The sequence below is a fragment of the Ammospiza caudacuta genome, chromosome 2, assembly GCF_027887145.1.
Source record: "Ammospiza caudacuta isolate bAmmCau1 chromosome 2, bAmmCau1.pri, whole genome shotgun sequence".
Classification (NCBI taxonomy): Eukaryota; Metazoa; Chordata; class Aves; order Passeriformes; family Passerellidae; genus Ammospiza; species Ammospiza caudacuta.
In genome coordinates, this window is record NC_080594.1 from 669,214 (window position 1) to 688,942 (window position 19,729).

At 48.1% G+C, this 19,729-nt stretch overlaps 2 protein-coding genes across 2 annotated transcripts in view; one reads left to right on the top strand and one right to left on the bottom strand.

Annotated features, from left to right (window-relative positions):
* The window catches only part of C2CD3 (C2 domain containing 3 centriole elongation regulator), a 36,858-nt gene extending 36,613 nt beyond the window's left edge, over positions 1-245 (bottom strand). The window contains 2 exon segments of the mRNA XM_058822737.1: positions 13-173; positions 176-245. Of these exon segments, the coding sequence (XP_058678720.1) occupies positions 13-173; positions 176-245 (231 nt within the window).
* On the top strand, positions 169-16,890 carry PPME1 (protein phosphatase methylesterase 1). The gene is made up of 14 exons (XM_058822725.1): positions 169-316; positions 5,454-5,547; positions 6,360-6,452; positions 6,545-6,602; positions 7,103-7,154; positions 8,913-9,067; positions 9,842-9,932; positions 10,257-10,322; positions 10,528-10,657; positions 11,094-11,223; positions 11,682-11,726; positions 12,517-12,581; positions 13,608-13,675; positions 14,326-16,890. Exons 1-14 carry the CDS (start codon positions 219-221, stop codon positions 14,342-14,344), a joined length of 1,164 nt encoding a protein of 387 aa, XP_058678708.1. The 5' UTR covers positions 169-218; the 3' UTR covers positions 14,345-16,890.
* The last annotated feature ends 2,839 nt before the right edge of the window (positions 16,891-19,729 follow it).

Sequence of the window (19,729 nt, forward strand, 5' to 3'; positions counted from 1 at the left end):
CCCCGCGGGCACGGCGGCGGGGACTACAGCTCCCGTGCTGCCCCGCGTCCCGCCTCGCACGGCGGCGGGGGCCGGACTACGTTTCCCTGGGTGCCCTGCGGGCGGGCGGGCGCGCTCGGCGCCACGCGGCGGCGCTGTTGGCGGAGCCGCTTCCGGCGCGGAGGGGCGGGGGCGGCGCTCTCGGGGGTCCCGCTGTTCCCGGTGCGTTCCCGGCTGTCATGTCGGCCCTGGAGAAGCAGCTGCATCTGGGCCGCCTCCCGCCTCGGCCCCCGTTGCCCGGCGGCGGCGGCCAGTCCGGGTCCAAGATGCGCATGGGGTAGGCGGAGGAAGGGCAGGGGCGGATGCGGAGAGCGGGGGGAGCTCGGGGGAGAGGTGACGGCGGAGCGGAGGCTCTGCAGGGCGGGGGGTCGGGCTGGGTGTCCGGAGGGACCGGGGGTCTTTACTGGGGGGATCTGCCAGGAAGGGAGGCACGGTATTCCGGGTCTGGACAGGGAATGATCATTACTGGGTGATCTGGACAGGGAATGGTTATTATCGGGAGATCGGGACTGGGATTTGTCATTTTTGGGAGATCTGGACAGGGAATGGTCATTATCGGGGGATCTAGACAGGAATGGTCATTTTCGGGGTATCGGGACAGGGAATTGTCATTACTGGGAGATCTGGACAGGGAATGGTCACTACTGGGGGATCGAGACAGGGAATGGTCATTATCGGGGGATCTGGACAGAGGGGATCTTGTCCTGGGGGATTTGGACAGGGAACGGTCCTGGGGGATCGGGAAGGGGGCACGGTCATTCTTAGGGGGTCTGGAGGGAGGGTTGGTCCTGCTTCCCCGTGTTCCAGGAGGGTGACACCTGGATCAGGCTTCTCCAGCCGCAGAGGCACCAGTGCCCAGCGCACCCTCCGGCTGGGAAGGTGCTGGGATCAGCTCTCCGGCCCTCTCCTCCCGGTGCTTTTGCCATCAGTGCTTGCAGGAAGGGTCCAGCACCATGTCTGGGTGGTACCTCAGGCTGTGGCTGGGGGAGAGGTGTGTGGAAATTCTCAGGAGCTGAATTCCTCACCTGCAGCTGGACTTTGGTGGTCCTTTTGGGGGTCCCTTTCCAAGTCAGAACATTCCATGATTCTGTGGAACGGGATTTCTCAGCCGCAGGCACCCATGTGAAGTGACTGCCAAGTGACTTTAATCCCTGCTTAAATCTGCATTTCGAGATGATGGAAAAGTCTGGGATACTCTTTAATCTCTTAAGCAGGGGTTGAGAGCACATTTTGGGAGCTGTGGGAGAAGTTTGACCAGTGTCCAAGGGTGTAACGTATTAATTTATATAATTTTTCCTCTCTTACCATACATACAAGGTTTTAAACACTGTCAGGGAAATGATTATGAGTGAAACAAAATCCAGTGCTGTGGTTAAGGATCAGGAATTACCCTGGAATTTTCCCTTGGAAGCAGTGGGGAGTAGTTCATAATCATGTTGTGGTTTGATTTCCCCTCTGCCACCCAGTAAATCCCTTTACAGGTGATGCTCCTGTTTGGGAGATGCTGCACATCCAGCATGGAATGGCCTCATCCAGAGGGGCCTGGGATTCTGTGAAAAGGAGACAAGAGGGAGTGGGATAGAAATTTCATCTTAAGCTGAGCTTATCCTTTCCTAAGTTCAGTTCTGTTCAAACAAGTGCAAGATTCCCCCTGAAGAGAATTCCACCAAAAGAGAAAGGGATTAGTTGCACAGGGAAAACACAGTGTGATTTACAGTGCTGGCAGATGTGCAGGGCTGCTCTGAAATAGTCCTTCACAATTCTAACTTCTACAGGGAACAAAAATAACTAAACGTAGAAAATGTTTATTTGCTGCATTAAGCATCTCGCATTTATAAACGTGATTTATTTCTGTGCTTTCAGTTTCTTGAGTTGCAAGCCAGGCTTTTAAAAAAATGGGTTTAACCTTAATATCCAAGAATGCCAGCAACTTGAGTTTTCCATGGCTAAATCCTCTGACTGGTGTGTGGGGCACTTTCTTTTTATTCCCTTTTTTTCCACCATGCAGGTCATCTTAATGTGACTGTGGTGTAGCTGAAAGCAGATCTTGAGAAGCAGAGGGTCAAGCATGTGAGATTGCTACAGAAAAATAGAATTTACTGAGAACTCCCTAACTTAAATAAAGTCTTACATTCTTTGGCAATATGCTGTTAAAAGGTTAATGTGTGTTTCAGTAGTTCCTAAAAACATGGCACCTGTTGCTGCATTTAAATCTGTGAAAATAAACGTGTTCCTAGCTTTTTCTTTAAAATTTATTCTTGCTATTTTTTCAGTACAAGCACTTCCTTATGTCTCTCTGTGGGAGAGTCATTTGGGAAGTCAAAGTGGCCGAAGCAAACTGAATCATGGAATGGTTCAGGCTGGAAAAGCCCCCCAAGATCTTGGAGTCCAACCTTTCCCCCAGCTCTGCCCCACGTCCCCAGTGCCACATGCACACGGCTGCCAGTCCCTGCAGGGCTGGGGACTCACTGGGCAGCCCTTTGGGGAGGGAATTCTCCCTGACACCCAGCCTGGCTCCTCTGACATGGTTTGGAGTGGGTTTTGCAGGAGCATGGGATGTGTGCTGGGATTTCAGTGCGCTTCGTGGCACGTGGCATCAGTTCCTGCTTTGCCAGCACAGTCCTCTGCTCCCTGGATTTAAGTGCTCTGCAGCAGAAATGATGGTTCCAAAAGGCCCTTTCCAAAGGAGGCTGGAGCTTCTCTTTGGCTCAGGCAATATGTGAAACTCAGCCTCCGCGAGGAATTCCGTGCCCATTCCTTTAAGGAGCGCTCATGGCCAAGGCTGTGTTGGGAATTGCAACTGATTCCTTCAAATTGCTCCACAGATGAAAACCAAAAACAAAATCAAAGTCACAAAACAAAACACAATCAGGCTTATGGCCTGACTCTGTGTTCTGTGGGGAAATAAAATAATAGAATTTGTGAAGTCACCTCCCACGGCAGCAGATCCCAACAGCTGTAGCAGCTTCTGCATTTCCTGTCCTGTTTTTTGCCTTTTGCTTTTTACTCGTGGCTCATTCAGAGTTAAGCACCTGGATGGGATTTAAAAGTAAAAGTCAGTTTGCTGTTCCTTTCCAGTGTGTGAGTAAAAATCACGTACAATCTCCGAAGATCTTTTAATTATCCAGAAGGACATGACTGGATCAGATCTGTGTAATTCAATCATGACAATTCCTACTCATTTTTTCCTTTTTAATCCACTTTTCCCCCTTGGAATCCTTTCAATAAAAAAAACATTTAATGTATTCAGCATCTCTAAGGCAGAACTTAAGATACTGTCCTTGTCAATTTTTAGAATTTCTAAATACAACTTGTCAGCCGTGGCAGTTTGTGCTTGTAGATGATGTTTGATTTGCTTGGGTTCAAATATGATGTGAGAACGAAATCTCCTGATTCATGCACTTGTTCTATATTTGCTTTAGTAGTTTTAAATAGGGGCTCTCAGCAGAAAAAGGACTTTCTGAAAATGGTTCCTTCTGCTTGGGGCAACTTTTTTTTTTTTTTTTTAATTTTAGGAAAATACCTGAAAGAAAACCCCTTCAAAAATTGGGGAGAGATTTGGTGAGCCATGTGGGCATCCTAAGGATAAAGAGGACAAACGGCACAATAGCATAAAACAGAGGGTGCCCAGTATTTGTTTTGTAATTCCAGTTTAATATGCTAGCTTGGAGTTTAAGGATCAGTCTAGAAAAGTTATTATGTCAGATCCATTTCTGTTTTGGTTTGCTGGATACTTTAAAAAGCTATTAGTTAGTTCTGTCAGCTTAAATAATGGTCAGCAAAATATGACTTCAACATAGGAAGGTGCAAAACCACAGCTGCTGTTTATTTGGCACCTTCCTAATTCTGAATGTGTGTTGATGCTCCACTAAAAAAAAGCAGCTCTAGAAAAACTCAAAATCAAGGATTCTTTTCTTTGGAGAAATGTTTTTGCTCAGCCCTCTGTGGTCACCTGGGATTTTGTGGAAAGCAGCACATTTATTCTGCCCCTACAGATTCCTGGTGCCACAGCAGTGCCAGGGCTGGGCCACCAGGGCGTTCCTGCTGCCCACCACATTTATGGATCAGGTGGGAAGGGCTGTGGCCAGGCAGGTGACAGCATGTGCTGATCTCCTGGAGCTGCCCAGGGCAGTGGAACCCCAAAGCAGCTGCAACATGCTGTGCAAAAGCCTGGCTGCAGCTGAAATGCTGCATTTTGAGAGGGTGAAGGAATTTATTTTCACTAGCTGCACATCCTACCTATTCAAAACCCAGAGAGGGGAAATCATCCAAGCTGTGGGCAGTTCTCTCCCTCTCCAGAAAGAACCAGAACTGGTATGGAGAGAGCATGTGATCAGGGCTGGGATGGCTTCCAGGGAAAAATTAAGCTTTGACTGTGATCTTTTTTTCCTTGATCAGAGGATGAGATTAGGCTGAGGTGGTAAAGGAGATTAATATTTTCTGGATTTATGTAGGTGTGTGACTTCTCATTTTATTTAATTGAGATTTAACAAGAAGTCTGGAAACCCACAGGAGGGAATTTGGTCCATTCAGGGGGTGGCTGGTTTATGTTTCATATCCTAGAAACACCAGGGGAAACAGAAATTTTGTTTCTGCAAAATTGAAAAGCTGCTTTGTGTGTTATTTTCTATTTCTTTAGGAAGCCAAGAATTCAGGAGAAACTTCTTCAGCAGGGATTTTTCTGCTCTGAAGGTCTTTCACCCCTCATGCCCATGCTTGATTTTAATATTCTGTGCTGCCTGCCTGCCTCCCCCAGAAGAGCTGAAGTGCAAAAACATGGTTAAAATGGTGCACTGTTACTCATCCTGTATCCTGGCTAGAATTGAGCCTAATTATGCCACTTCCAAAATTAAGCACTACTCTTTCAGCCTTACTGAGTAAATACCAGCCCGAGAAGCAAATTCTGCATCAACTGAGTCATCAGGAAAATTCTGATTGCAGAGCCTTTTGTCTGTAATGGTGGTACAAGGAGAGGGCACAGCTGTACCTTTTGAAGGAAGCAAAAAATAAATGGGTTTGTCAGCTGGGCACCTTTTGCCTGTGGCTCACTGCAGACTCGGAGGTGGCACTGGGACAGTATCACTGTTCTGTTTATTTTCCCTTGGCTTGGGTCTGAGTAGTCCAAATCACCATTGCTCAGTCTTCCTTGGAATTACTCGATGAGGAAAATACTCTTTTCTCTGTATCCACTGCATGTCCTCAATAGGAGCAACAATTAGGGGAGGATTCCTTCACTGACAGTAAAACTCTGGATATTGTGGTTGTGTGGGCACTTCACTGATGCGCCGTTTGCTTCCAGTCTGAGCTGTTGTGTAACACCAGCGTGTTCTCTTCAGTGAGAGGAGGCCTGGATGCCAATTTCAGTGCAAGACTTTAAAAATAACTCTTTCTTATGGGATTTTTCTGTCTTGCAGCCCTGGAAGAAAGCGTGATTTTTCACCAGTGCTTTGGAGCCAGTACTTCGAGTCTATGGAGGACGTTGTGGTAGAAAATGAAACCGGCAAGGATATATCCTTTTTTCTTTCCTCAAATTGAATTTGTCATAATCTCAGAGATTATGGGGGAGGTATCACATTTTGTTTAGTTTATTTGGGCTCCTCAGCTTTTTCATGTGTTCCTTCTCATCTTCCATTATGTCTCCTGCAGGGTTCAGTGTCAGTAACCAGAACTATCCCTTGTAGGCTGACAGTTTAACTGTGCCTAGCAAGGCTAATTCCCAATATTACTTCTTTAGTAATAATTTTAAATTAAATTAAATTTAATTTTTTATAATTTTTAAAAAGTGTTTCCAACAGCTATGGGCAGGGACACCTCCCACTGTCCCAGGCTGTTCCAAGCCCCAAAGTCCAACCTGGCCTTGGGCACTGCCAGAGATCCAGAGGCAATCCTCTGGGCACCCTGTGCCAGGGCCTGCCCACCCTCACAGGGAAGAATTTCTTATGAACATTTAATCTAAATCTCCCTTTTTCTGGTTTAAAACCATTCCCTTGCCCTCTCAGTATTTTGCCTGTGTAGAAATAACTCTCCATCTTTTTTCCTAATGGATTTCTAGTTTTCTCTTAGTTCGCTTCCCTGTTGTGCCCAGGGAGAAGAGGACAGGGGATAAGAGAATTAAAGAGGGGGAGAAAACCTGGGCAGCAGGAATACAACTCTTGAAGCTTAAACTGAGTTACATTTTTGTCCAGGTAATGCTTGAACATCCCATAATGCTTGGTCAGATAAATGAAGGGTAGAAATAAAGTACTGTTCGATATTGCAAGCTCCAAAATCCATTCTGCTGCCTTGAAGAAGCTCAGAGAAATGTCCTTAACTGTTCATACACTTTTCGAATTTACAAAAGTGGCTTGGAGGGGCCTGTCTTGCTGCTGCTGCACGGTGGAGGCCACTCTGCCCTGTCCTGGGCTGTGTTTACTGTAAGTAAAGCTGCTGCTCTGTTTGTTGCTGCAACTGCTTGTTGCTGCTAATCCCACTTTGCAAACAGTGTTCTCTCTGTCTCTCCTTGCAGTCTGCAATCATCAGCAGGATCCAGTGTAGGATTGTGGCCTTAGACCTCCGAGGCCATGGTAAGGCAAAGAAATAAATCTGGGCTCAAACCAGCGTGTTACACGCTCCCATTTTTTAAGGAGATGCAATGAATCCCTCTCAGGACGACTAGAAAAGCATCCTTAAGGCATCCCAATTTTGATTCAAAAGCAGGGATGGAAGAGTGGCTTCTGTCAGAAGCTGAGACCCCCTGAACTTCTGCTTGAGACAGTGGTGGACTGCTTCCTTCCACCAAGCCATCTTTCATATTTCCATAACCTCTAAGTGGTCCTTGCCATGAGAAGTGAGGACTGCTCTTTCATTTTAAGATCCATAAAGAACACCGTTGCGGGCAGTGTTTCCTACCCAAAGTACCGAGTGTTCCTGCTAATTCTGTGTTTCTTAATTATTCACGTTCATTGCAGTAGGATTGCTCTTCATATCTGTGCCTAAAAGCTTTGTACCATCACTGCTCTAAGTCCTGAGGGGGCCTGAAGTTATTCAGCTTAAGAGAACTTAACTTGGGTTGGGTTTTTTTCAGGAGAAACAAAAGTAAGGAATCCTGAAGATCTGTCTGCAGAGACTATGGCAAAGTAAGGAAACTTATGCTCATTTCCCTTTTCACAAACCTCCCCTTCTCTCCTTGGCTGAACAATAAACTACTTGAGGGCACACAGCCTTCATTCAGAGGAGCTGGAAGATGAATTTCACATGATTCTGGTAGTTGCCCCTCCTTTCCTTCCATTCTGGGACAGTTTGAAATGCTGTCCCTCCCAGCTGAGCCAGATGCCAAGAGCTGGAGTTGTTCTCCCAGTACCCCGAGTTTTTAAACAGTGAGCACTTTAAACCTGCCACATGCTGAGGAGCTCCTAAGAGAGGTGGAATGCTTCCTTTAGACATCCATGGGGTATTTTAGTCTGAATCACCAGTGTGACTCTTCCTCACCCCTGGGGTGAGTGCTCAGGGCGGGCCCACACCGGCCTGGTAACACCCCTGAAGTCTGGGTCACAGACACAGGATTTTCAATCATAAAACTGCTTTTTCAAACTGTCATGACCCGCTTTGGCATGCAAATCCATCCCCCTCTTGACAAAACTGTAAGAAAAGCAAATACCCACTGCTAAGCACATTATGTTCTGCCCATATTTAGTACAAAGAGACTCTTTGCTGTGACTACAACTAAATGATGAAGGATTTTGTAACCTTCCCATGGACAAATCCACTTGGTTTGTTGAGGGGAGGCCATGTGTGAAATGTATTCTGACTTCCATTGTATACCTTATTCCTGCTGCTTATGCCTTGTCAGATCCTGATGTGTAACTGTCCTGAGATGCTGGATTAAATAATTAGAATATTTCAGATCTGGAGCAGCACTGCTGTGGGGGGAAAGCAAGTTCCTTTTGTTTTGAAACCTTCCCCTCTTCTTAGCAATGAGCTTGAAACTTAGTCCTGAGTATCTTTTAAATAGGAGCCTTAAATTACAGGTGGTGTTCCTGTTTTTCTTTTAAGTCAAATCCTCAAGCAATTTTCTCTAGCAGAGCAGACAAGCTGGTCAACCTGTTCATTTTTTCACTTGTTTTCCATTTTCAATAGGAATGGAATAATTTTTTCCAATAAAAATTGCTCAGTTCTCAGGCTCCTCTGCATGGTTGTAGTCAGGAAAGCCAGCTGGGGGGTGTCTTTAAACTGCTCTTCAGGAGATTTCTGCTGTGAGCTCTGCTGCTGTTCTGGGGTTTGGGGATCATACCAGCCAGCTTTCCCATCCTGGGAAAAGTGTCAGGAAGTGACAGCTTCGGTTTAACAGGACATACCTTTTGGGAAGGGTGGGGAAATTGCCCCTTGCCTGTCTGTGCTCACAGAGAGTCTCAATCTTTTTGCTCATGCTCAGTGTTGTTCATCTTTTCCATGGTCAGCAGGGCCCAGTTATTTTTCTCTCTCTAATTCCAATCTCTTCTTTTAAGAACAATGAACTTCTTGGTTTGTGCTTCCATGCAAGATGATTTGACAGCTTTTTCTCACCTTTTATTTAACGGTCCCACTAGCAAGTGTCAGCCTAAAATATTTTCTACAAGGAATCACAGAATTTGGGCTGGAAGTGACTGCAAATTTCATCCACATGGGCAGGGACACCTTCCACTAGACCAGGTTGCTTGAACATCTTTTCAATTAGCATCTTTTAAGTGAGGATTCTGTTAACAGAAGGAGAAATGGCACGGGTGTCCAGGGTTTCCCGCTTTGCAGCAGTGACGGGGGAAAAGCTGTGTGCAGCCCGGGGGTCAGACGGGGTGTGAGGGCGCTCCCGTGCAGGCTGTGTCCCTGCTGGGGTGCCAGGCGTGTGTGCTGCGCTGCAGGGACGTGGGCAGCGTGGTGGAGGCGCTCTACGGGGACCTGCCGCCGCCCATCATGCTGATCGGGCACAGCATGGGCGGCGCCATCGCCGTGCACACCGCCGCGGCCAACCTGCTGCCCAGCCTGCTGGGGCTCTGCATGATCGACGTCGTGGAGGGTGAGTGTGCCCGCCCCTGCCAGCCCTCCTCCCTGCCCCACATCCCCCACACTCCAGGGTTTGTCCTGTCTTGGAACCCACTCCGTCCTCCTTGCAGATCCTGCGTGCACAAAAATCTTCCCAGTGTGACCCCTCCTTCTCCTTCTCCTTCTCCTTCTCCTTCTCCTTCTCCTTCTCCTTCTCCTTCTCCTTCTCCTTCTCCTTCTCCTTCTCCTTCTCCTTCTCCTTCTCCTTCTCCTTCTCCTTCTCCTTCTCCTTCTCCTTCTCCTTCTCCTTCTCCTTCTCCTTCTCCTCCTCCTCCTCCTTCTCCTTCTCCTTCTCCTTCCCCTTTTCCTTTTGCCAGGTGTACTCTCCCTCTGTTTGCCTTTTTCTCGCTAATGTCACAGAATCAGAGGATCAGCTAGGTTGGAAAAGACTTTGGAGATCACTGAGCCAAACTTATGACCTACCACCACTGTGTCACCTAGACCATGGCACTGATTTCTTTGAAACACTTTCTTGATGGGGAAGAGGGTGGCTTTTGCCGTAATGATTGCTGCTGATAAATGATTGCTGCTTTCTCTTACTGTCTGAACATCCTACCTGTTCAAAAAGCAATTTCCCAATATGACTGTTGGCTTAGAAATACTAATCTGTACTTTGCTTAGCAGCATTAGATCACTGGGGAGCTCCAGCTCTCTGTGAGGCTGTTGCAGCCAGTTTTGTGTAGAGGGATGTGGCAATAATTTCATCAGATGCCATGAAGATGATGAAGATGATGCCATTTGCTTTTAGGTACTGCCATGGATGCCTTAAACAGCATGCAGAACTTCCTAAGGAGTCGTCCCAAAACATTCAAGTCACTTGAGAATGCCATTGAGTGGAGGTAAAGCTTGGTCTCTGGAATCACTTGTCTGTATAGCCTGACTCCCAAAGGAAACAAAGTTTATATAATTTGGCTGTTTACAGGCCCTGTCCCAGCCCCCTGACACGGGTTTAACCCTGTTTCACCATTAAAACTTCTCCCTCTTTCTCTTCTCAGTTACAGTCACGACGGGAGGTTTGCAAAAGTTTAGCTTGAGCCCCTCTGTTCAGTTTCACAGCAGGAGCTTTGGGGATACTTTGGGGAAGTCCTGAGATGTAGAGGAGTTTAACTCCTCTTTCTGGGCCTTCAGTAAATATTTCTATCTTCTGATTTTTTTTTCCATAGCGTAAAAAGTGGACAGATAAGAAATCTCGAATCTGCCAGAGTTTCTATGGTCGGTCAAGTCAAACAGTAGGTGGCCTTTGGTTTATTTCATTTATAATTTTAAATTTTTTTTTTTCTGTTTTACAACACCATTTCTACATAAGTGCACTTGAAAATGAGTATTTCTTCAAGCAAAAAAATTGCTGAACACCTATGGTTTAATCCTGGCTGGTGTTTTGGTTTGGATTTTTTCCTTTTGTCAGGGAATCAGTTTCTGATTTTATTTTCTCAGGTGTGAAGAGGCAGCCAGTCCTGAATGCCCTAAAGCCATAGTAGAGGGAATTATTGAGGAAGAGGAGGAGGACGAGGATGAGGAAGGAGGAGGCTCTGTCAACAAAAGGAAGAAAGAGGATGACACAGAGGTTGGGAACTTGTTACTGTGTTTTCAGCTTCCCCTGCAAGAGCTGTCACCTGTGGTTATCCAAATCATTCTGATATGAAAGGGAGCCACTCCAGGGAGAGAAAACTGGATGGGAGCCAAGGCCAAATGTTCAGGCAATTTGTGAGCTATTTGTGTCAGTAAAAAATAGCAAATTGATTGCCCTGAATCCTGCAGGCTCTTCTCCTCTTGGTGTAGCTCTTGCTGACTTTCTTGTTCCCGGCTCATGTACTTTGATTTGGAGAGAGATGTAGAAGCAAGGAGGGTCATCCCTAGAAGTGTGTAATCCACCAGAGGGAGCCAGTATTGTTTTATTTTTTATATCTGTGTATTTATGCATTTCCAGGTGGCTCCCTGGGTTGGTGTTCTTTCTGCTGTTTTACTGATCAGTAACACAGAGCTCTCTCTCCTCCCTGCAGACAAAGAAGGAGCATTTATACACGTGGCGAATCGAGCTGGCCAAAACAGAGAAGTACTGGGATGGCTGGTTCAGGGGTTTATCCAACCTCTTCCTCAGCTGTCCCACTCCAAAGCTTTTGCTTCTAGCTGGTACGTGTCCCTCCCAGTCCTGGGGTGCACTTCAGTGAGGTCACACTTGCATTTTAGAGCACAGGGTCAGCATTGGGCTGCAGTGGTTCCTGGGAATACCTGGGCTTCTGTGTCTCCTAAAATAGTGTGGTGTGATCTGAACTTCTCCAGTGAAAGTCAAATACAGCTGTAAGCACTTTATGTACCTTAATAGCAAATACCTTTTGTAAATATCCTTTTAAGTAGTAGGGAGGGGTGTGCTCTTGCATTTTTTGGCTGTGTTTCTTTCCTGTAACTTTACTCTCTCAAAGTGCAGCAGTGAAATGCCCTTGTCTGGGTGTCAGAGGTGTTTATTTTCTGTTTTCCAAGCTAATGTATCTTTTAAAATAGAGAGAAAAGCCTGGCTCAGAGAATGGTGTTCTCTCTGGCTGTTCTCCAAAACATTTGTTTACTGTTATTATTTGTTTATTTGCTTGTAGGTGTTGACAGGCTGGATAAAGATCTGACCATTGGGCAGATGCAAGGTAAATATTTAATATTGCGACTTCAGCCTTACCATAATGCTCTTTTTGCATGACAGCTTGTTGCTATGGGTACAGTCAATATCCAAACAAATGGGCGTTAAAGAATTCATCCAGGCCATAGTGTTCTCCTGCTGTGGTCAAGGAAAGGTGGGGAAGGTGAGGAGGGAAAGGTTCAGTTCAAAGGGCTGCTGCTGTGGGCATTGTTCAATGCAGTGTTCAGTGCTCCCAGCAGTGGAGCTGCTACACTTCTCTTGGATCAGAATGATTGCCTGTGAGGGCTTCTTTCTGATCCATTTTTTCCCTTTGTAGCTACATCCCTGATGTTCCTAGCTAGAACACCTGGGATCACTCCAAATTGTCCCATCTCCCAGTGTTTCTGACAGACAGCAGACCAAGATTAAGCACCTTCATTCATGTTTTGGGGTTTGGGTTGGGTTTTTTCCCCCCATGCCAGCCTTCCAGAGCAACCAGTACTGGAAAGTGGTACTGGATAGCAGGATAAATGTTATCTTAAGGTAAATCTGGTGAGAGTTCTAACTCTGACACTTGCCTGCATTGAGAAGCTCTGAGAAGTTCAGCTCTATTTTAGCTCCTGGGAACCTGTTCCAGTTACACCTGGAGAAGGTGAATGAAGCCGCTGGTCCATGTTTCCTTTGGAGACCACGGGCTGTGCACGGTGTGGAGTCTGCTGAGGCTTCCTGCCGTCCCTGGGGCCTCTTTTCCAGCTGCACTTAGTGAGGCCAGTAGGTGCAGAGCGTGAGATCCGTGTGCTGACTCTCTCGATCCACAGGGAAGTTCCAGATGCAGGTCCTCCCACAGTGTGGCCACGCAGTCCATGAGGATGCTCCGGACAAGGTGAGCCCCACCATGGGGTTGAAGCTACAATAAGCCACAATCTGAAATGCAGAAAAGGATCTGTTCCTTACCACGCAGCAGAGATCATACTTCTGGGGCATCTTCTGCACCACAACTGGATTTCATAAGCAGCTTGGATTTTTCAGCTGTCTGGAAAGCCCTGGATAAGATGTTACATGCCACAGGGCTGGGCTATGGATTTAACTCCCAGGCTCGTGGTGATGTACCTAATTCCACCCATGAGGAGTGTGGATTTCTCCTCCCTTCCTTAAGCAGTTCCCCACTATCCACTGCACTAAGCTGCAGCTTTAGGGGTTCGTCTGTGTTCTGTTGAGTTGGGTGGCTCACATTTTCCAAATAGAAACCAAATGTTCCTGCAGCAGCTCTGACAGAGCAGTGCTGCTTCTGGGCACTGCTGGGGTTTCTGTCCAGATGGAAGCAGGAATGTGGTGCAGACAGTGGAGGCTGTGGTTGGGAGCACATCTGGTTTTAAAGCTCATTCTGCACTGACAGCTCTGTTAAAACTCAGCCTTTCTGTGCTTCACTTTACCAGTCTGAAATAGGTATTTCTATCTAGACATACTCAGTTCTTAAGCTGTTACTGGTTTTTATACATTCTGAGCAATGTTGACCAGGCTGGATGGGGCTTGGAGCAGCCTGGTGTAGTGGAAGGTGTCCCTGCCCATGGCAGGTGTTGGAAATGGATGAGCTTTACTGTTCCTCCCAACCCAAACCATTCCAGGTTACTGTCTTGCATTCTAATTTACCTTTTCTCCCTGCTAAACTTAGAATTACTGAAATGGGTGGAGAAAAGGTTTGGTCACTTCTTGATGGCAGGCTTCAGTGTCAGAGTAAAGCTGGAAGTGTCTTACACAGAGCTCTTGTTTTAAAGGAGCAAACAGTTCAGCAACAGACTCCTGAGGGTGTGAACTGTTGTTGGAAATACTGCAGGCTTTGAAAACTGACTGGGTTTTGTCTTCTCTTTGTGTCCCTTTAAATCCTGAGCTGTTTTTCCCCTTCTCTCAGGTTGCTGAAGCTGTTGCAACGTTCCTGATCCGTCACAGGTTTACAGAGCCCATTGGTGGATTCCAGTGGTAAGGCTCCATGGAGCTGTGTCCCTGAGCAGGGCTCCTGCTCTCACTGCCTGTCTGGCTCTCGAGGTGGGAGGCTGGAATTTTAGCCTGGTGCTGAAAACCACAGATAAACAAACAGCTCGGAATCACAGCCACTAATACATTCAGTGTTTGTGTTCCTTTTACATTTCTCACATATTTACATGTGCTGATGAAACCTCCTTCCTGGGAAGGGAGGAGCAAAGCAGATTTCTTTCTTTATAGCCTGCCAGAAAGCAAAATGATAAATTTTATGGCAGTTAGCTTAAATAATATTTCATTAAGTAACCAAGGCCCTATGTTGTGGAAACAACTTGCATCACACTCCCTTGGCCAAGAAATACTGGTGAGATGAGGCAGGTAAAGCTGAGTGCTTCACTCTGCAGACTCTCCATACTTATCTCATGTGTTTTCTTATCGCAGTGGCCTGTGGAGGCCAGGCCCCTGTGATCAGCCAGGCAGTGAGAGAAGGGTGTGATTGATAAGCTTGATAGTGTAGGTTGATGTCTGAACAGGGAGAGAGTGAGAAGACCTAAGGACTTTACAGCTAAATTTAGGTTGTCACAGAGTTTGCAGAGAATACCTTGATGCTAACATGGAGTCTTTCTTCCATTCTCTTTTTTGCCTCCTAGTGTGTTTCCTGCTTGTTAATATCCCAGTGTTCTCCAGCACTGATTCCCATTGTAAATAAACTGCACCAGAGGCCACTGTGATGTATCCATATCCTCTCATCTCCCAGTCCAGCAGCAGTGAGAAGTTGGTGTGAGATTCATCCCCTAGAACTAGCTCTCCAGAATATCTAAATTCCTAGGGACTTCCTTGCTGGGAAGCAGCTTCTACGGAAGACCATGAAAAGCTCTTCAGGCCCTTGGAACTGGGATCCTCCTCTCTGCTGCCACAAGGAAAGACCTCCTGGAATCCCATGTAGTCAGCCATACCATCTCCACCGATGCTCAGGCTTCCTTGGACCCAGCTGCAGAAGGGCTGTTGGCAGTGCAGATCCACCGAGGGCATTGCAGCACAGCCAAAGGCTTCAGGATTTCTCCGTGGAGTCACTGGATCATCTTGGAAGTGCCCCTCAGATTTGGGTGTTATACATACACTTCTTTTTCCCCTAAAGCAGACGAGGAATTGGCTTCATTGGGAGCTCAGGTTCCATCTCACCAGCGCCAGCCTTAGGGGTTAAGCTGTGGGAAAAGCCTGGAGGCCACTTTCCTGTGCAAAGCTGGATGGGATTGTGAACCAAAAAGGCAAGAGGGGGACTGTGAGCTCCATTTCAGAGCCTTGCAGTTTGTGAAGTGCTCGCTTCAAGTCCTCTCTGAGAAGAAGAGCCTGAATAACTCCATCTACTACAGACACATCCACAGGACTCTGAACCTGCCTTTATGGGGAAGACCCAAGAGCAGCAGGGACAATGTGGTCAACAGGCAGTTTGTCTTTTTTCTGCCCCTGGAACGTGTTTGTCCTTCCCTTCTTGTAGCTGCCACACACAGCTGGGCAGAGATCAGCGCCTTTGGGATGGAAAAACATGGAATGGGCTGTAGGAAGAACCCTGGGAGAGCTTGGAGTCAGTCCTGCTGATGTGTAGGCAGCTGTTCTCCCCAGTATTAGAGGAAGGACCCTGTTTCCACTGTTGCTTCCTGGTTCATTTCGCTACCTGCCTTCCAGAATTCCATGTGCACAGAGAGCTTTTCTTCAGGGTTCAGTTATCCACAGACAGCTCCTGGGCTTGCTTTCACCTAAGAGTTACTTTTGAGTGTAAGAGCAGACATGTTTTGGAGCAGTTTTCCTCAATATTTTGCTGGTGGATGTGTGAAACCCCTTTTTTTTTTTGCCTGGTGTCCATAACCCCTTGCTGCTGTCCGATGATTTTAACCCTGCTCTGCCAAGGCAAAGTTCTGTGGTGATTTGGGAGCTGCCCTGTGCATCCCATGACAAGAGCCATCAGGAATCCTTGGCACTTGAGAGGTGCAGGTGGGACAAAGCTGTGACTCACCGGGCACGGCAGCCGTGGTGGCCTTGCTCCCTGTCCCTTCCCTGACACATCAGGCTGGGAAGTGCCTGGATTTGAGACAGGACAGCCTCATTGCAGAGAGGAATGCCCTCCTGGCACTTTGGGCACTCAGGTGTGACAGGAGCAATTGGTGGCTCTCTGCACTCCCCTCTGTGAGTCACCGTGTCGATTCATTGGTTTGGTGTAATTCCACCCTGGTCTAGTTCCTGATGGATTCCATGGATCTTCAGTAGTCAAGATGCAAAACAGTTCTTTCCGCAGCCGTGTCCCCAGAATGGCCAAAAGCCCCTTTTGCAGGAGACTCCTTGGTTCAGGTTGTTAGGGATGAACTACTGCAGCGTGTCTGTCCAGTCTCACTTCCCGGGATCATGCTGTGAATGCTCTGGTGAGTCACATTCCTGCGTGGTGAAGTAACTTGGAGAGCCTGACTTGGAGTGAGCATTCCTCGGTTATCCCTCTGATTTGTGAGCTCGTCAGAAAGCCGGAGCGAGCAGAACCCTCCGTGGAAAGCCAGCCAGTTCTGTGTTCTGCAGAAGCACCACTGGGAAAGGAATGATTCCTGCAATCCTGTGCGCTGCCTGGGATTCTGTTTTGCTGTTAACACTGAGTGAGTGAAAAGAAAATAAATATTTCAAGAGCCTGTTGAAGTGACCGGTGCGTTGCTCCGTGCCAGCTCCCAGCCCTGCCCAGGTGGCTGTTCTGGGACTCGTGTGGGGCTGGATCAAAAGGATGGATTCCAGGGACAGCAGCAGCACCCTGGGGGTGGGTGGAAGGGAAATTCCTTTCAGCTCTGTCAAGCCATGCACATTTTTGAGACTGGGCTTTTGTCTGAGGAGTATTAAGGCTCCTGCTGCAGTTTCCAGGGGGCTGCAGGCTGGGATAAATGGCACTTGGTGAAGGATACACAGGCTGTGGTAAAAGTAACTGCAGAGAGAAGGAGTCTTCTCTCTGGCTTATGAGAAACAGGGAAATTCCTCCCCAAAATTCCCAGCTTTGTATTTTTCCTGCAGCCTTTTGATTTCTTAGAAACCTCTCTTGGTCTTGTTTCACTTGTTGGATTGAGGATCCTTGCCAATGAAGGATCCCAAGGTTTGGCAGGAGCAGGAGATGCATTTTGGGATGCTGGTCTGTTGCAGGCTTCCTTTCAATTGAATAAAGTAAATAAATAAATGTCTGAGACCTAGGATGGGTTTTGCCAGATTATATGTACTGGACAAAGCCATCAGGGATTTACAGATGACTGGAGCATTGGGATTGTTGGAAAAATATTATTTCCTGTATTGCCAAAGCAGGTACTCTTGCTTTGAATAAATCAGCCCTTGAGGAAGGAATTAAACTGAGGCCTGGGACTGTCCAGCCAGAATTTTCCCCTCAGATTGACAGGGGTGAGGCGGCAGTAGGTAAAATTGTTATTTTTCCCCTTTTGCCTTGGACAACCTGAGGAAGGCCCTTCCAGCCCTGCTTCCACGTGTTTATGATTTGCAAGCAGTGCAAATGACTTGCAAAAGGTGGAGCTGGGCAACACAGACCTTGGAGAATCCCCCCAGGAGGGTCTATTGGGTGTTAGGAAGAAGTTTTTGTACAATCTAGGCCCTGGCACAGGGTGCCCAGAGCAGCTGTGGCTGCCCCTGGATCCCTGGCAGTGCCCAAGGCCAGGCTGGATGGGGCTTGGAGCACCTGGGACAGTGGGAGGTGTCCCTGCCATGGCAGGGGTGGCACTTGATGGGCTTTAAGTTTGGTCCATACCCAAATTATTCTGATTCTGTGACTTCAGCACTGACATTTTTCCTCTTCTCCACTACTGCCTTTTCTTTTGGGAGCAGGAAGGCCTGGGAAAAGGGCTGTGTGGAGTGCCTGGCAACCACTGGTTTGAACTGGTAATCCACAGTGTTGGAAATCCAGACCTGCCTCTTTAGGCAAGGTCACAAGCTTGAGTTTATGGCTTTTCACTGCCAAGAACCCCTGTCCCTGCTGCATTGTCCCACCTGTCCCCGAGCCTGGTGCTCTGCTTACAGGCTGGAAGTGCCCTTTGTGTTGCCCAAAGCCGCATCCCTTGTTTGTGCTGTCCATCCGTCTGTCTGTCTGACAGTGCTGCCCCCTCAGCACTGTGTCCGTGTGTCAGTTCTCTGGAGAGCCGTGTCTCGTGTCAGCCTCATCCTGGTCTTGTCCTGTTCTGTGTCCATCTCCCTCGCCTACAAATAAAGCATTTGTGAAAAGCCTGGAGTAGGAACTCCTGCTTTCCCTTTAGCTGAGATAGATACTTGGGCTCCTTGGAGCAGCCTGTGGAGGAAGGGGGTTGATCCAGCTGTTCCTGCACCAGACCCAACCATTGGGTTTTTCTGGTGACTCATGGAAGCTTCTTGTAATCCAAAATGCTCCTCCATCCCTTCCCTGCACCCCAGTGTGGGGAATTTAGCCATAGCTTTCACTTTTCCCCCTCCTTCCTGTGACCAATGACTCCCATATGTGCAGAAACATCTGGAAGTAATAAATGGGCTGGTGAGTAACCTGTGCTCTGTTCAGCCTTCTCTGCTTGTTCCTGACTGGAATTGGGATAAACGGGAAGTCTTGCAGGCTGTTTTACATTCCGGCAGGTTTAACAGCTCCAAAGGGCTGCTGGAGCCTCTGTTCTGCCCAGATGCTCCCTGCAGCTCAGCCCCATCCCTGTGTGCCCATGGAAGGGTTAATCCAGGCTGGATGAACACAGCCAAGGAGTGATAAACGCGCATTTCTGACCCCAAAGCAAGGAGAGCCTCGGGAGAGCTCTGCCTTCTGGTTTATCTCCCTCCCCGATTTCTGTCCCTTCCCTTTGCCAGGCCAGAAGGTGATATGGTGATCTCTGGAAAGCTGGGTTTCCATCCTGGAAGACCTGAATCTCATTCAAATGTCACCTAGATGAGTGTCTCGGTTTAGAAACAAATTAAGGAGAAAAACGCTCTGGAAGGAGTGTTTCCTCTAAAGAAAGGGGAACAATCCCTTTCTGCCAATAGGAGGTTAACAGCAATGGGTGAAAGTGAAAAAAAAACCCAATCGTTTATTCCTAGAGTGCCCACACGGCACAGGAAAAAGAAACTGAATAAATGCTAGATATTGAATTGTCCGACCGTAACCCACTGCCCCCCCCCCCCCCCACACACACACACACGCTGGATATAAACACAATGAAATTAAATGAAACGAAACGAAACAAACAAAACGAAACAAACCAAAGCATACCAAAGCAAAACGAACAAAAAACTCCCAACAAAACAGAACAAAATCCCAGGAAAGGGGGAAAAGCCCACAAAGGCCGCATTGTGGTGGGGAGGGAAGAAAATGGCGGCGGCTCCCGTCCCGGGGAAGGGGAACACAAAGGGGGCACCCAGCACCTCGGGCTAAACACAGGGAACCTGTGGATTTATGGCGGCGTCCCCTCGTCACTGCAGACGATGCCGCTGGATCTCCGGTCCTTCCTACGGTTGGCTCGGCTGGGCCGAGTTTGGGGCCGGGCCGGGCCGGCCCCTCCCGTCCCCGGCCGATGCTCCTCCCGCCGGCTCTGCGATCTTGGGCCAAAACCGAACCCAACAGCTCGGGGAAAAAATTAAAAAAAAAACGGCCGAAGGATTGCTGGATTGCTCCCACAGTCTCCTAGGCCAGGGAAAGGAAAAAGAAACCCGAAGCCAACCGTGCTGGCGAGGCTAGCAAAGCCCAGGCTCGCTCAGCGGGCTGAGGGAGGGAGCTCGGTCCGCACACCCCGCGGAGCAGCGGGCAGGGAGGCAGCGGGAAGGGCCGCGGGGGGACCCGGGAATCCCTGGGGCTCCCCGTCACCATCGCTGGGCACGGAGCGAGGGCCAGGAAATAGGGAACTACAGCGGGTATCGCTGGGCTCAGAGCGAGGATCAGGGAATAGGAAACTCGCCGGGACGATGGGGCTGGCTGGAAGGAGCTGCCTTCTCCCGGAGACTGGATTTAGGCATTCCAAAACAGATAGGAGCCGCAGGGATAGGGTTTGGCACCACAGAACAGACTCCGGTTTATAAAAG